Source organism: Dysidea avara, chromosome 11, assembly GCF_963678975.1.
Source record: "Dysidea avara chromosome 11, odDysAvar1.4, whole genome shotgun sequence".
NCBI classification, from domain to species: domain Eukaryota; kingdom Metazoa; phylum Porifera; class Demospongiae; order Dictyoceratida; family Dysideidae; genus Dysidea; species Dysidea avara.
Window position 1 is genome coordinate 1,538,325 of NC_089282.1, and position 16,676 is coordinate 1,555,000.

Consider the following 16,676-nt stretch of genomic DNA (forward strand, 5'->3'; position numbering starts at 1 on the left):
CACCATGTAGAAAGATCAGCTAGAAGAAGCCACCTTGTAGAGAGTTAAGTTACAAACAAACCACCATGTAGAAATATCAGCTAGAAGAAGCCACCTTGTAGAGAGTTCAGTTACAAAGAAACCACCATGTAGAGAATTCAGCTACAAACTACTGACACTGTAGATACATCAGCTAGAAGAAGTTACCTTGTAGACAGTTCAGCTACAAAGAAACCATTCTGTAAAGAGCTCAAATCATCTATACATAGTTCAGCCACAAACAAATCACCCTGTAGAAAGATCAGCTATAGAAGAAATCATCTTGTAGAGAGTTCAGCTACAAACAAATCGCCCTGTAGAGAGATCAGCTAGAAGAAGTTACCTTGTAGAGAGTCAGTTACAAAGAAATCATCATGTAGAGAATTCAGCTGCAAACAACTCACCTGTAAAGAGTTCAGCTACAAACAAATCTCCCTGTAGAGAGATCAGCTAGAAGAAGTCACCTTGTAAGGAGTTCAGTTACAAAGAAACCACCATGTAGAGAGTTCAGTTACAAACTAGTGACCTTGTAGAGACGTCAGCTAGAAGCAGTTACCGTGTAGAGAGTTCAGCTACAAACAATTCACCCTGTAGAGAGATCAGCTAGAAGAAGTTACCTTGTAGAGTGTTCAGTTACAAAGAAACCACCACGGAGAGTTCTATAACAAATATATGTATTACATATATAAAAATAATGTACATTTACTGATGAAATCAGAAATATTTAAAGTATTCAACATCTCTTTCATCTTTTCTTCTTCCTGTGGTAAAGAAAAAAAGATATGTTAAAAAACCTCAAAGCCAGCCCCGGCTTTGGGGTATACAAATACAAAAAGAAGTGAAATCTAATCTAAAACAGCCAAGCTGTAAAAAAAGAGTGCGGCCCCCAAAAGGCTATGGTGAAAAAAGATGTGAAATCCAAGGTGGCGGCCAAGAAATGGCTGTGATGGTAGGTTAATGGTAAAAATTTTAATAACGACAATTCAAATGAATTTGGTGCCACTTGCACAAAATTCACCTGAATTGTTGTGATTAAAATTTTTACCATTAACCTACCATCACAGCCATTTCTTGGCCGCCACCTTGGATTTCACATCTTTTTTCACCATAGCCTTTTTGGGGGCCGCACTCTTTTTTTACAGCTTGGCTGTTTTGGATTAGATAAGGTTAAAAGGTCACAAAACAACAATCTGTGTGTGTAGAATGGTGAATATTTTTCACATACATGAGGTTTATGGTGCCCATACCATCACCTAGGTTACCAGTACTGCCTCTGGAGGATATGCCAGCATTGACTGACTCTTACACAGCAGCAAAAGGCTTTGCTTGCGTGTGCATAATACTGTAAAAGAGTCATGTTCCATGTTCTTTAAAATAAGAAGGTGAAATATGCCCCCTACTGTATCTAATTGGTGACATCAATTGTACAGGTAATCTACTGAGTACATGATGCTATTCAAATCCTTAATAAGAGTTGTACTGTAAACACTGGTGTGTGTGTGTGTGTGTGTGTGTGTGTGTGTGTGTGTGTGTGTGTGTGTGTGTGTGTGTGTGTGTGTGTGTGTGTGTGTGTGTGTGTGTGTGTGTGTGTGTGTGTTCTACTGTATGACCTATATAACATGGTCATGGCTCAACAATGAGTCCTAGCTAGTAACATCACTCACTCGGTTGCCTCAATATCACACAACGTGTGAACATCATGACCACATGCCTTAATGAATGCTGGATCATACTCGTACTTCTGTGGAACAGTCTACAACAACACAAACAATATGTATACACTGTACAAATAAAGTTTCACATAAAGAAAATCACACTTTGTATAACCAGTAAAACACCACTGTGAAACAAAACATTTGTTATAGTAATTTTACCCATTACATGTTTTCTTCTAAACAAAACAGAACTAGTGACACAAAGCAATGAACGGATGATGTCATCTTCACCTTGTAGATATACGAACAATTGTATACCATCATCACGTGCTGCATCTATTAGTATTAGGGTAGATGCTACCGGCTGTTTTACTGCATGCAACATACCTTTCATGGTTACAACAGGAATACACATTAATGGGGACAAAACACCACAGCATGAATTCGAAAGTTTCAAAATATTAATTGTTACACTTAGTATGACTTTTTCACAATATGGGGTCTGAGGGTGTTCCCCCCTAGAGTGTTATCTGTAGTGAACTAGAGTCCAGTAGGTACACATCAGGGTACTGTCCCCAACACACTAGTAAGGTATCTGATTGGTGGGATCTCTCCATCCCCTATAGCAATGATATGTGATATCAGAAGTAAAGAATTGTGGTACATATCAAATCAGTTGTAACACGTCTACCAAATGTCATCAACTTTCACATGTCATTTTGAATTGATACAAATACATCAACTCCTTCCAAATTGCTTCTGGTCTGATATAGCCATCCCACACAAAGGATCTGTTTACAGCCACATTACACCCCGTGAGTATGGTTTCCTTGCAGAGTGATGTACTTGACATGAGTACAGTGCTCCTGATAAGAATTCTAAAGTGCCAGGACAAAATGTCCTGACAAATCCAAACTTGTCCGGACATATTTATACTTTGCATGGACACAAGTGACCTATAACACTGCCTGTAGTAGGCATTCTCTGATGGATGACACTCTGGCTGTAGGCATTCCTTGTGTTATGCTAAGGATAGCTTTTATGTGCTGAGACACTATTACAAGTGATTTTGTAAGGTTTCTGTACAGCAGAGGGGTTGGCATTGGTACACTCTCTTGGGTGGCTTTAATGTTTAATCTCCTAGCAACCAAGAGACAGCTATCAGTAGTAAACAGTAAACCAAATATGCACACCCTGGGCTTTTTGGACTCCTTTGATAGGATATTATGTCCGGAAATTGTCTGACCGTTATCGGGAACCATCTTTATAATCCCACAAGTATATCTGGCTGTAATATCACAAGAGGAAACCCCACCAATGTACCCCAGGTTGGGCAGAGTATAAATTTGCAACTCACCCCTGGTCTAAATGAACAGGTGATGTCAAATCTCAAATCATGCTACAAATCTCCTAGTATTTGACTGTTGACAATATAGTGCTTTTATGCTTGTTGTAAATGCTACTTACACTGGGGACAGCTTTAGGCTGCAATCCCCACATGCTGCCCGAAGTAGGGGAGCATTACATTGCATTACACTACACAACAATAGCTTACCCCTTAGCTGACAAGCTGGCCACACGATCTCTATCACCAGTCCAGTTCTTCACAAAACAAAGTGACATTATCTCATTGTTACCTGACCTAAAATGTCAATAGGAAGATCACAACCTGTAGTAATAGTACACACCTTGATAACAACTTGTATATCACCAAAAGTCCCTCCGGCTAGTAATCAACAAGATACATCACACAATTATATGATGTACTTGTATTGCGTGCTCAGTGGAAACTACAATGAAAGAAACCTCACTTACTGGATACCTTTCAACAAAACCACCTTGATATTAATAGTAGGCATTTCAAGTAGATATGTACTTCATGACCTCATTGTAGTGACCATGTTAAACATAGCTAAGGTGTACTTCATGACCTCATTAATAAGACCACCTCATTATAGTGACCATGTCAAGTAGGTTCCAAACATAGCTAAGGTGTACTTCATGACTTCATTAATAAGACCACCTCATTATAGTGACCATGTCAAGTAGATCCCAAACATAGTTAAGGTATACTTCATGACCTCATTAATAAGACCACCTCATTATAGTGACCATGTCAAGTAGATCCCAAACATAGCTAAGGTGTACTTCATGACTTCATTAATAAGACCACCTCATTATAGTGACCATGTCAAGTAGATCCCAAACATAGTTAAGGTGTACTTCATGACCTAGCTCATTAATAAGACCACCTCATTATAATGACCATATCAAGTAGGCAACAGTAGTGCCATTGTGACCATGTCAGTAGCGCTCTTGTTAAGTTGACAACAAATTCCCACCCAAAACCTGTACTGTTGCGAGGGGTATGACAACACTGTCAATCACATAGATATGTCCAGGATGAGCTAGCAATCAAACACCAATCATGAGCAATTTACGCTCACGCAAAGTAATTAGAACTGATTAAAAACTAGTCTCACAAACATATTACTAAACAGTACAAGTTCACATGGCACAAAACTAGTATGCTAAGCATGACTTACTGTCCTTCAGAACCCAATATGACACTATGGCAACCATGAGTGAATTTTCAAATCAAGTTTCAAATCACAAATCAGGTTACAAATATTTCAGATTGTGAAGGCGTCACATCCCTAGCCTTTTACTGATAGTTTCATTATTATTGTCATCTGATTTGTCAAAGACAGGGTTTCACCAAAAGGTTTGAGGCCTGCACAAGGGTGCTTCCCAGATTACAAAAAAGACTTATAATATTGGAACTTAAGAATTCGGCGGCATCGACTCTACCTGATGGTGTTACTATTGCCAGGCGTTCAACAACGTCCTTGGCAAATGACTTCGGGGACATAGGCTTCTTCTTGGGGGTCTGATCGATGATATCTGCAGACACATCCAGGAGACTACTGTCCATGTCTTCAATAGTGCTACTTATGTGGTGGAGAGAAAAAAAATGTAAATAATAAAATGTTTAATTTTAATGCTGTAGTAAGTTAAGATATGTGTTAAGAGGTGATTGGTGAGAGAGAAGATGGTAGACGGAACTCTGTGACGTTGTTCAGAATTCCAGGAGACTCTGACAATATTATTGTCAATAGTCAGGTAACTAAGAGCTTAATACTAGTCATCATCACCTCTTAACACATATCATCATCACCTTTCTTCATTGTGAAACAAATGCTAAAGAAATTTAGATTTTTTGTTTAATTTTGAAAATATTTTGCCCATTGTGTTTATTGTATTCTACTGTAAAATTTGGTATACACTAACGTATAAATCCAATGTTATAAGGGGAAGAACTTGTGACTAAGCTGTAGCATTGATTGCTCCATTAGAATAGCTACGTCACTGCTTTATTAGATTACATACCTTAATCATTTTAAAGGAGGTGAAAAGTAAACTGTGCACTGTGCAGAGGGTTTAACAGCTAAAATGATGTTAGTTAAATACAATACATGTAAGCTACTGAAACACAGTGACACATAGTGTTTTGATATGATAAATTGTCAAAACAGCAATAAAAAAGCTAGTTAGAGTGACAGTGAGCTCAAATTTTCTATAGAAACCATAATAACTCATCTAGATATACCACTACATACGTAGTTATAATACATACACACCACAGTGAACACACTCATCCACTTTACACATACAACATGTACCCCATACTAGTTGACTAGCACACTTATACCATAATTACTGTAGACACTACACACAGACAGACAGACAGATGTACACACTTACACTCAAGTCATTTGCAGAGATGATGCATTTAGCATCAAACACACTCTGGTGGGTGTGAGATGTGTCACCTTGCCAACATGACCAGTCATGATGCAGTGTTGTGGCCAACCTGTAACACACTCTATATAATGTCTACCATGACATACACATACTGTGAACACGTGCACTGAGCACTGATACCATATGCAAGTAAATTTTGACATCAAAAAATTGACGAATCTGCTTATTTCGTCAAATTTAAATTCGTCAAATTCCCATAAGCACCTTTAAAAGTACATGTTTTATCAATTTCTTGATTTTTTATCAACATTTATAAGTATGTACAAGTTTATTTTTTATTTTTTATTATTATAATTGCAAGACCTCGCACAGCGAGTATAAATGCAATATACAAATCAAAATATATAGCTACAGCTAGCTAATTACAATTTTACAGTTCATTTATAAGAAGGTTGTTAAACACGGTGATAGATGAAGCTTAAACAGTCTCTGGTTGCAAGTTGTTCCATAGTATAGCAGTGGAAGGAAAGAAGCTGAATTTATATGTGTCAATTCTAGTTGAGCTGGATTCTGAAAAAAACCTAAAAATTAAAAGTGGATTTTCTCAACAGAGTTAACATTTCAGCCAACCAGATGATTAGTGGTAACAGCAAAGGTGTCAACAACAGACATGTACGGTTTGGCTCCATTATAAGTCAGGAAAGTGCAGCAATTTGCACTGTACCTTTATGGTTTCCCCATAGGAAATGTATGGTGAAAATTTTGATTGGCTGTAAATATTATGTCCGACAGAAATATTTTTAGCGGGCCAAGCAGTACTACAAATGAGCCAAATTTCAAGATCATGTGTAACTGCATCCATGAGTTATTAAATGTTTTTGAGGATTCAGCTCAATACGTACATACTATAATTTGTCAAATCTGATGAATCGTAAATTCGTCAAAATTTTATTACATTAAAATATCCTTGCATACAGTACGTATGTGATACAGTGGGACCATTTAATACTGAGATAAGTCTACATACAATGGAACTCCTTTCTTATAGCACATCCACGAACTGTGGATAACCTCTATATACAGGTCACCTGTCCACAGGAGTAGATACCAAATCAACAATACAAACAGTTTATGTACCTCTTAACTGAGGACATTTTAGTGTAAAACTAATTTCCCAATGGTGTGCAGTTTAGACAGGCTCCATTATAGTCAGACAATATTTTCATTGTGTTAGTAGAAAGTATTCTGGTCCAGTTAGTATACCCACTCTTGTCTTCACTCCTCAAACAGTGATAATTGTTTGTGTCATCATATCACACTTGCTCTAGGCTTGCTGGTCTATTATGAAATGTTTTGTACGATGTTTGTTAATGGTTACACCATAAGAGCTGGATGTTCCCAACACATTTGTTATTACTGATAAAGTGAAGAAGCCTGATGGTACAAACTATCACAATACTGTAGACCATGTTATCCATAATGGCCTCCAGCAGTTGTGAAGGTATTTAAACTGGACCAGAAACTTCTCTGCCAACCAAAAGTGGTACAACAGAGAGACTACACTGAGTGTGGTTCTAATCAGATCACATGATCACTTGTTTACACCACATAAGTACACAAATGAAGTACACAAGTGTTGCTCACCATCCTGAAGGATCTCCAGTAGTGGACCATGATGAATATCATTGAAGACACAGAAACTGGAAACACTGTACACCTGCGATATGTATAGTAATATTACTACAAGTACTGTATGTACACAACTATTTAATAACTACATACAGATGATGTCACTTCTCAACTACATACACTAAATAGTTCACAATAATGTACTAGAAATGTTATGGTCTCTTCCAATATGTATCATTATGTGTTGTATACTCCAACCTGCTGTGTTAGGTCATACCACACGCACACTACACACGCGCACACTACACACACACATACACACACACACACACACATACTACATGCACACACGCACATGCACACGTACACACACTACACCCCACACACACACACACACACACACACATTACACACACGCATACATCACCAGGTGTGTCACACATATCACCACAAAGAGATTACTGGGTCACTTTACATACCACTCAGTTCTAGTAGTGTAGAATAGTCAAATCCTTCTGGGGCAGGACTAGTAACCCACAAGAGGTTGTAACAAGTGTCACTGGTAAATGTTGAGCAACCTAAACTCATACTTTTTATTTTAAGTTTTGTTAACTAGAAAGCTGAAATAGATAGCTCACTTGATTCAGAATGTAATTTCCTTGACTGCTTTAGTTATCAACTTTAAAAGATGATGAATGGCTACACTCAGCCACCAGTGGTACCAAAAAATCCTTGAGGCAGTAAGGAAAACTGCAATACAGGTACAGATGAGAAACTAATAATAAAGTTTGTGTGGCCTTATGGAGGTTTTCCCCATAATTCAGAGAGTTTGTTCGTTTCCACTGTATTGAGACAAGGACAGTTGGGTATGTATATAGTTGCTTCAAATTTGATACCCGGTGCTCATTAAAACAAGTTGATGTTATGCTACTTCTAAAAACAAGGCGCCCATGCAATTAGTATTATCCCATTCTAACTAAATTAATCAGCCATGTATATAATTTAGTTCATATTCATGTTACAGCTATTATTAATTCAGCTAGATAATTAAAATATGTAATTTTGCGTATTTTGTAATTCGGTAATTACATTGCTATGCACTGCTAAGGAAGCGTAACTATAACAAACCACTTTAAACCGCAAATTATGCACAGAAGTATCTTCTCACCTGTTTTATAGTGTGTCTACCGTGTTTCCTCGCGTGAATTGTATAGAGAAAGCCTTTCGTTCGCATAAGTACAAGTAATGCCCCCCTTTCAACCCGAAGGATATGCTACCTCTGGTAGCCTAACACCCTGTTCACACTACCCTCTAACCCGGGTAGAGCACGGCACGGCTTGAAACAAACTGGAGTGTGAATCAATCGAGCCGTGCCGAACTGGGTCCAGCGTGGCACGACAAGGAGAGGTGGGCTGGCACGGGTTGGCCCTGAGTTGACTCAGGATAGCATACAGTCTGAACGCATTCCGAGCTGGCCAAGTCAGGTTAACAATATAACTTGTTTCTGTTGGCCACACAGCAAGTATATTCTATGTTCTAAAACTGTTCTTCAAAATGGCTATGACGTACCGTAGTTCTAGTAGACTTTGTGACAATTACGCTCGAACGACGTGTTAATAATCCTGGAGAAAGGAGCATCCACTAGCTTAAACATGGTGTCTCTAACATTGTACGGCTTATTTCAGCTGGTTCTACACTTCCTTGCTACAATTCTAGTGTCTTTTTATTAAGCGCCTAAATAATCAAAAGCTCATGCGCTTCTCTTAGCTAATTATTATTTGGCGCTCGCACTATCGAGCTCGTGTCAGATGCAGTAGTGTGAACAAGTGCCAACCCGAGTTCAATAACCCGAGTTGAAAACACTCTGGCTAACCCGGGATAGTGTGAACGGGGTGTAAGAGGCCTTCAGTGTTGTTTTAAAGTTGTTAAATGTCTATGAAACCGAAAGGGAAGACTGTTCAAGAAGTATATAAAGAGTCGCCATATCTGTATTTCAGAAACCACCTCATTGCAAAGTTTATGTGTGTGGAAGTTTAATACAGACTTAATTTAGCCTTCAATTCTTACATGCTGGCTGTTTTTAAAAAATCATTTTTAACGTTTTTGCTCACATGGGTGCATACGGACAAACAAACATAAGGTAGGTACACACACACACACACACACACACACACACACGTTTTTACGAAAACAATTTCAGTAAACCAGACGCGTGCCCACAGCCAGTCTTCGGCCGGCTGTTGGCACACGCCTGGTTTAAAAACTGACTTGAGACTACAGACAATCTTTGTGTGATTGAACACATGGTGTATGGGAAACACTATTTAGCTATGATGAGTCAGTGACAATGATTTAAGGCCATTGTTGTTTTTAATTTATATTAATTCTCTTCCAGCACACTTGGCTAATGGTCTACTTAGTATGCAGATGATACAACTATTATTTACAGGGCTCAACCCAGAATATTAACCTAGAGGGGGCAAAGTAAGTTGCTTTGGATTCTAGGGGGGTCTGGGGGCATGTTCCCCCAGGAAAAATTTGAAAATTTAGGTGTAAATATACTTAATTTTGGTGAAATTTTACTGTGATGCCATTGAATATTAACCATTGGATTATACAACTTTGGGATCAATTAAACCTTTCCATTTTCTCAAGGCTTTAGGTATAAACCTAGGGGGGGGGGGGCAATAGCTAACCCAGGGGGGGCCTGTGCCCCCCCCCCCCTCCCTAGATTAACCCCTAATTTGTACTGTACCTGTGTTCTGCTTATGCTTTACTCAACATTTTTTTCGCTATAAAACCATTCAATGGTGGAATGCATTACCATCATCTGTAACTGACTGTATTAATTCTCCATTATATGAGTATGTGGATGCCTTTAAGTGGCACTGTGACTCACTCCTTTGATAACATTAATGTGATTGTAACTATATGCATGTTTTTTGTGTGTGTGTGTGTGTGTTGTAAGTTGTTTACTTTGATTGTTTTTGTATCAGTTATACCTTTATTTGTTTAGTTTTGTGTGTATCATCTATGTATTGTAATGTGTCCCTCCGAGCAAGGAAGGACAGTTGTAGCTGATTGTTTGGAGGTTAAATATATAAATCAAATCAAATCATTTACTACTACTCACATCTGTTCATTTTGCTGTAGCTGAAATTTATCCAAACGTTGTCTTGGCAGTCATGTTGTCAGTACTACCTGTGTTCAGTTCTCTATAAACAACAGCAATGGCATTTATTTGCTATGTTCTAATAAATGCACACTGACCTTTGCTACTGCAGCATTATCTTCATCACAGAATTCCGCTCAGTGCAAATAATCGTTGCACTGGTGTAGCAACAAGTTATTATACACATAGAAGCTTGGCTACCTGAAGCTGTGCGCGCCCGCGTACGAAGGAAATGGTATATCCACCTTGATCATTCCTCATCTCTCATCTTTTAGTAGCTTATACCTTATACATGTCAGTGACTGCACGGCACGTGCTGCTCGCACTGGTTGCTGCGCAGTAACGATCTTGTATTCCAAATTATTCGTGCAAAGGCAGCTGCAGACTGAAAGGACTGAAGGATGGCGGAAACACAGTACTTTAAATCAGGTATATCCGCAGTATAGATGTAAAGGTATTGTAGTGGTGGTGCTATGTGTGACGTCATGAGTGTTTTAACACAGTTGTGTGTGTTCTATTAGAGTTGTGTATGCAAGAGGTGTGTGAACCTTGGCTTTGATATCTGATCTATGGCTTTCTAAGGTGCTTGATCACCCTTTTTTAGAACTTGATTCAGTAAACTCTTGATGGTCTGATTCAATTTTGATCACAGTCGCAAATGTTTTAGCTACAAAGACTATTATAGTGACTACTCCTTGGGTAGAGATTAGTAGCGTAAGCAACCATTTGTTATCATATAGATAATGTAATCAAATGTATGCAGAAGAGTGTACATCATACGGATTTCAAATTTCAACTAGCCAGGCTACATACGAAATGTAGTTGGGCTACAACTGGGCAGGGGTGTAGCTACATCTGGGCTTGCACGGGCACAGGCCTGGGCAATCATTGTTGGTGCCTGGGTAGTGAGCGTGGTAATAGCGGCGCCCGCCAGGGCACACCCGTAATTAATACACACTAAAATATGCACTTGCTATCTTTTTGGAACGTCTTGTAATACTTTCCTTAATAGTATCATCAAAAAATCGCGCATACTTGAGTTTGCCATGATACCTCCGTCAATTTAGTAAACTTCTATGCAATGCCCATCATCACGTGATAAAATTTGAGCGCGGGTCGAGAGTCAACTGAGCACGAGGTCAAACATGTGCTGCAATTTGCCATGATTTGGTAGAACCACTCATTGGACAGCAGTACTGGATATAAAGTAATTGTTTCGTTAGACATCTAGATGAACAAAAGCCAATTCCCAGTCTGTTGTGCACATCTAACTGGAGGCTGGACTAAGGAGGATCATTGTTTATTCAAGCCTTTTCAATGTTGGTATGCTAAAGCGCTCAAGTAGAGAAGACAAAAGAGTGAAAAAGAAGTCCAATACTAGGGTTGGAGGCCAAGTTAGTCCATCATTGTTAGATTTAGCTTCTATATTTTTTGTGCAGTAGTATCTTGGTCTAATAAGCTGCACAAACAGCAGTGTATAGTAGCTAGCTAGGTTCGTGTATGCACTTTTTACAACAGTTTTTCGAAAGCAAATGTGTAATAAAGAGTCCACAGAGATGGGCTCGCGTTTCTTGCTAAATGGTTTGCATTGGGACAGTTAAACTTGTGCCCGGGCAATCCAGAAAGCTAGCTACACCCCTGCAACTGGGCACTGATTACATATAATGTATCTGGTGGCTGTGTATTGGCTTGGGTGATTGATCACCCTGTACAGGCTATCAGCCTGATCAGTGTTACATATTAGCTGTAACATGGGGCATTTGGGCTTTGCCTGACAAAATGGCCAACCAAGTTTGCTTACATTTACTCTGCCACTCTGTGTCACTTAAATTAGTCCAATCCATACCTTGTACCTGGAGGTACTTCCCTTATAGTCCAGCAATCCTCTTAGCACAAAAATCACTATTAGGGGAATAGCTTGAACTGCAGCACTCACACAGGCAATGGCTGTAACTTGTGATTTATTACGTGATGTTCAACTGTACCTTTTCTACCTGCATAACACTTGTAACAACCTTGGGGAAATGATGCTCAAAAGGTATCCCTCTCTAATCAACATTGTAGTGTAATTGTCTAACAGATCATTCTTAATAAATGTAGTTGTAAGAAGGTATTCAACCATTGTATCTTTGTGTCCATTTGGACATTAGTTATTGGGTCTCCTTTGTGAAGTACAAGCATTGGGTGTGTCTCCATAAACCAAGACTACCAACCAGTTAATATTCTGTCTGGTGGCACAGGCCTCTAACTCTTTATCTTTGGTGGTTTTCTCTGCCAGCTGTATAATAAAAATCTGCTTTCTGTTCATGCCATATCCAACTCTAGCCTTTTCCATTTACAATTTCAAAACTTCAGTTTCGCTCAGCACAGTTAGTGTCCAGGATTTCTGGTACACACTACTAGTCATTTATGAGGTAGCTTTGTTTATCCCGGGAAATCACCTGGTTTTATCCCTATTACTGTAAATGCAACTGGTTTTATTGTTATAATTTTATGGTGGTAATACGTGGCTGACGATAATTGGTAACTTATATTACTCTAGGGCTTTAGAAAATCTATTTAGTTACTTTCTTATAAGTCCATGTTTTAAATCCTTCCTAGCACTTACCACAAGAATTGGTAAATTAGCAAATTACCTGTTTACTAAAGTGTACCTATTCTGGGGACACCTTCGGGTTAGAAATCCTTTACGATCTCCATCTTCTGCTCAACCTGGAGTAGATGGGGTTTAACATTGACAAGTCCATGATTGTTCTCTCTTCCATCATGAATGCCATTACAGCCCTCAGTTGTCTCAAATACAGTATACATGATCTGATTTCTCAACTGAAACAAGAAGTGCACTGGTTAGTAACTAATAGTGTTGTCACTGTGTAGTGTGATATAAAAGTTTGAAGTGGCTGATCCAAGAACAGAGTTCCACTCTGAAGTGTGGTAGTGTAACTAGTCATGATGCAGTATGTGATCACTGAATATAGGATTCCATGGAACTTGTAACCTCCTGGATCTACCGCTGGTTAGGGTAGTGTAGTTGCTGTTAACTTGATGATTACAATTGTACATGCTATAGTGATGTTAGGGTCACTTGTTATTTACAGTGGATCCTTAGTTATTCAAACACCATTGTTACTAGGGTTTGACACAAGTGACACAACAGTTGTTCTGATAAATGAAGCCTGACCGCTTTTTTTCTATTTGGAGTATAAATTGAATGCAGTTTCCTTACAATAACACAATCCTATCATAATGTTGATATCCATGCATACCATATTATTCCCAATTCCAGAGTATGTGTGACCAGTGAGGCCAGAGCCACATTATACTCATCTTTGGCTTTGTATAGCTACTTTGAACCATTTCTACAGTTTATTACTGTATTAATAAACTCAAATAGCAAGGTTTAAGAGTTATACTGTATTACAGAGATGTCAGTGTCTAGTTTTATACCTAACATTGAACACTTGTCAGAGCACCTTGCACACAGTATTACAGCTCAAAATTATGTCCAGATAGTATCTCAAAGTATGACAAAGTTAAGTCCATGATACATGCATTGTATGTACTGTGGTATGCCAAAAGGCACGTCTCGGGATGAAGCGACATTGAACAGTAAAAACATCAAGCCCATAGCCTTAGCCATTATCGAGTTACACTTGCCTTAAGAAAAATATTCCTGGGGAAGCATGCCCCCAGGCCCCCTAGACTAGCTACCTACAGCAGCATTAGGATTGAGCCTTCAGTACCACTTTCACTTTTTACTGATGCCTCTGCCCAGTATAATACTTATGGAGCATGTAATTCAATCTATTGTGAGACTATATAGTGCTAATCTGCGTGGTACAGCTACAAAGTATCAGCGATGGATACAAGGGGTTGTAATGGTTTCGACTGAAACCCCCTCTGAGACATGCGTTCACCCAAAATCAGTTTGTAGGCAAGTGGGTGGGTGATACTACATAGTTCACAGGCTAGCACTAGTAGCAGCTAAACACTGATCTGTAGCTATGTATGGTGACATGGTAAATGCCAATGCAGCCCCACCCTGCTGCAGTGTGAAACTATTGTTAATTTTTCGCTGTGCCACTTAGTATACTCAATCATCAGGGTAGACTAGCTGGATTACAGCCTCTCCCACACTTTCAAGATCAAAGTACTCTAATAGAGCAGTCACCTAGACTCTAATAGAGCAGCCAGTCAAGTAGTGAAAAGGAACTATATATGTAATGAATTTCAGGCTTTTCCATTGAGAATATTTGTATGACAGTGTAGCATTGTTAATACAGGTGATGGGATTTAATATACTGCTACAGTCTGTAGTTATGGGAACAGTTATACCTCCTGTATTTATATCATGCACTTGGGTACATCCTCGATAGCACACTCCATTGCAGTTAGAAACTCAAAATAATGCTCTTGTTGATTTCATGCATGATTCATGTCTGTATGTGTGTATAGTCCCACTAACTATACAATCATAGCTGTGTTCCAGGGGCTATACAAAATAATAATATGATTAACTATCACGTTAATTTATATAGCAATCTGTTGAGTTTTTGGCAATTGAAATATTTAAGGTCTTTTAGCAGCTGGAGACTGTACCCCACAACCCTGGTTGCTGGTAATATGTGTTGTTTTTGGAAACTTTCCTTGAAAATCTGTGGCTAGTTTGCATGAGTAATTTCTTACAATATAGAGTGATTCATAATGTTTATTCAATCAAAATTGTTACCAAATTCAATTTCAGAGGAGTAAATTTTCAATTGTTTCCTGTAGAGACATGTCTCCAGGTCCCACTAGTTAGAGCATGCTTTGCATGCTGGAGCTGCAAATCCTAGAACTACACCCCTAGCTATAGCTGTTGCATACACCTGGAAACCCTTAGAAACAGTCACTGAGTATATATTTCAAGGCCTGAATTGAAGCTCATTGTATAAGTATTTTATGTTGTGTTACAGAGGTCTCAATGTTGTCATAACAGTATTCACAAATTGTCCTGTTGTTATCATGTTGACTGTACAGGTAGTGAGGATGATGATGTGTTGAGATTGTACTGAAGACATGATCTGCTACCTGAAGTTGATCAATGAGTCCTGTCATCTTGATGAAGATTGTCTGCTGGGTGTGAACAATGTTAGTGCATATCGATTAATTTGAAGGTAGCCATTGTAGTGCTCATCAGTTTGGTTTGAAGTAGCACTAGATATGGGATGGATAGAGGCATGTAACAAATTGTTACTGAATGTAAGGTGAGGATGATGCACAGATCATAGTAGAAAGGTGGCTGGTGATCTACCCAGAGTACATTGTGCCTGACTTCAAAAATTGACAAGTTTTAAAGCTGTGTCAAAGCAAAAGATGGTGATGCTTCTACAGGTGTGTGTGTGTGTGTAGTGTGTGTGTGTCTGTATCTGTGTAGTGTAGTGTGTGTGTGCGTGCGTACATGTGGCAACTTGCAGAAGTAACAACTGTCTCACATGATGGACAAAGAAAGTCCATGTGGAGTTCAAACTTCATGATCAGGTGTCTATAATATGGTAGAGTCCAGTTTGGCACTGGTCCGTATATCACTCTTACAAAGCGTGAGTAGTGGATGGATCAGTGTTACATAGATCTGATCAATTGAAATTCTTCTTTGCTTGTATATGTGTGTTCATGAGTTCCATCACCAAGGAGATCTATCCTGACAAATGCTACCACTATGCATATAACCAGAAATTTTAGAGGGATGAAACTTTTGTGAAGTTTCCGAGTAATTATAGCTTTATGAAAATGTTTGAGGCTATGTAATAGCTATTGCTTTAACGTAAAATGTGCACAAACTTTTTCTAGACTTTGAATTCCATGAATTAAAAATGTGAAAATTGCACCTTACAGTTTCGTGTAAGTTTTGTTCCTCGAAAATTTGCAGCTATATGTTAAAGTGTTAATGTGTGTTTAGATATGTATGTGTGCTAATGTGTGGCAGATTGTAGTGTTATGCCATGAAGTCTTGTTGTACCCTCCTCTGGTGTGTGATTGTGTTGTTGTGACATGTTGTAATGTCCATCATTACAGAGGTGTAGTGAGTTGGCTGAGTTGTCACAGAACTTGTCACTGATGTAGCAGGTGCTACCGGTGGATGTCAATTGTGAAGATTTGTAGGTGAGGTAGCAGTCACACCTCCTAACTAGCAAACTATACCAGCCACACCCACTTGATTTCTTAAAGAAGTTTATGTGCAAGTTACTCTTTACTACACTGTTACCAGTGAATACCACCATTTTATATAATTAATCATGTCAACTCTTAATTGTTCCAGCCACTCCACTATAACATCCATTGTATGTATTGTAATAGTCATTGGTCCCAGTTGGATATTTTAAGATAATAACAATTAATAATACTATAGCAACACACAACAATGTAAACAGTTATTAGTTATAGTCTTACTGGATACT

At 38.7% G+C, this 16,676-nt stretch overlaps 2 protein-coding genes across 5 annotated transcripts in view; both read right to left on the reverse strand.

Annotated features, from left to right (window-relative positions):
• Positions 1–16,676, reverse strand: part of LOC136239477 (perivitellin-2 67 kDa subunit-like) — a 186,582-nt gene that overhangs the window by 18,609 nt on the left and 151,297 nt on the right. The window contains exons 1-9 of one of the 4 annotated variants that reach the window (XM_066030219.1): positions 10,338–10,614; positions 10,201–10,282; positions 7,083–7,155; positions 3,512–5,547; positions 3,362–3,463; positions 3,229–3,315; positions 2,061–2,293; positions 1,893–2,009; positions 1,683–1,771 (exon numbers count right to left, since the gene is read on the reverse strand). The exons of 1 other annotated variant lie outside the window; for it this stretch is intronic. The gene's annotated coding sequence lies outside the window, so the exon portion shown is untranslated. Of the gene's footprint in view, positions 1–1,682; positions 1,772–1,892; positions 2,010–2,060; positions 2,294–3,228; positions 3,316–3,361; positions 3,464–3,511; positions 5,548–7,082; positions 7,156–10,200; positions 10,283–10,337; positions 10,615–16,676 lie in introns of those variants that run through there. 2 more of the 4 variants (XM_066030218.1, XM_066030217.1) reach the window with 2 other exon arrangements.
• Positions 16,589–16,676, reverse strand: part of LOC136239371 (uncharacterized) — a 31,320-nt gene continuing 31,232 nt past the window's right edge. The window contains exon 2 of the mRNA XM_066030107.1: positions 16,589–16,676. This exon is cut by the window's right edge and continues 1,005 nt beyond it. Coding sequence (XP_065886179.1) covers positions 16,665–16,676 — 12 coding nt within the window. The 3' untranslated portion in view covers positions 16,589–16,664.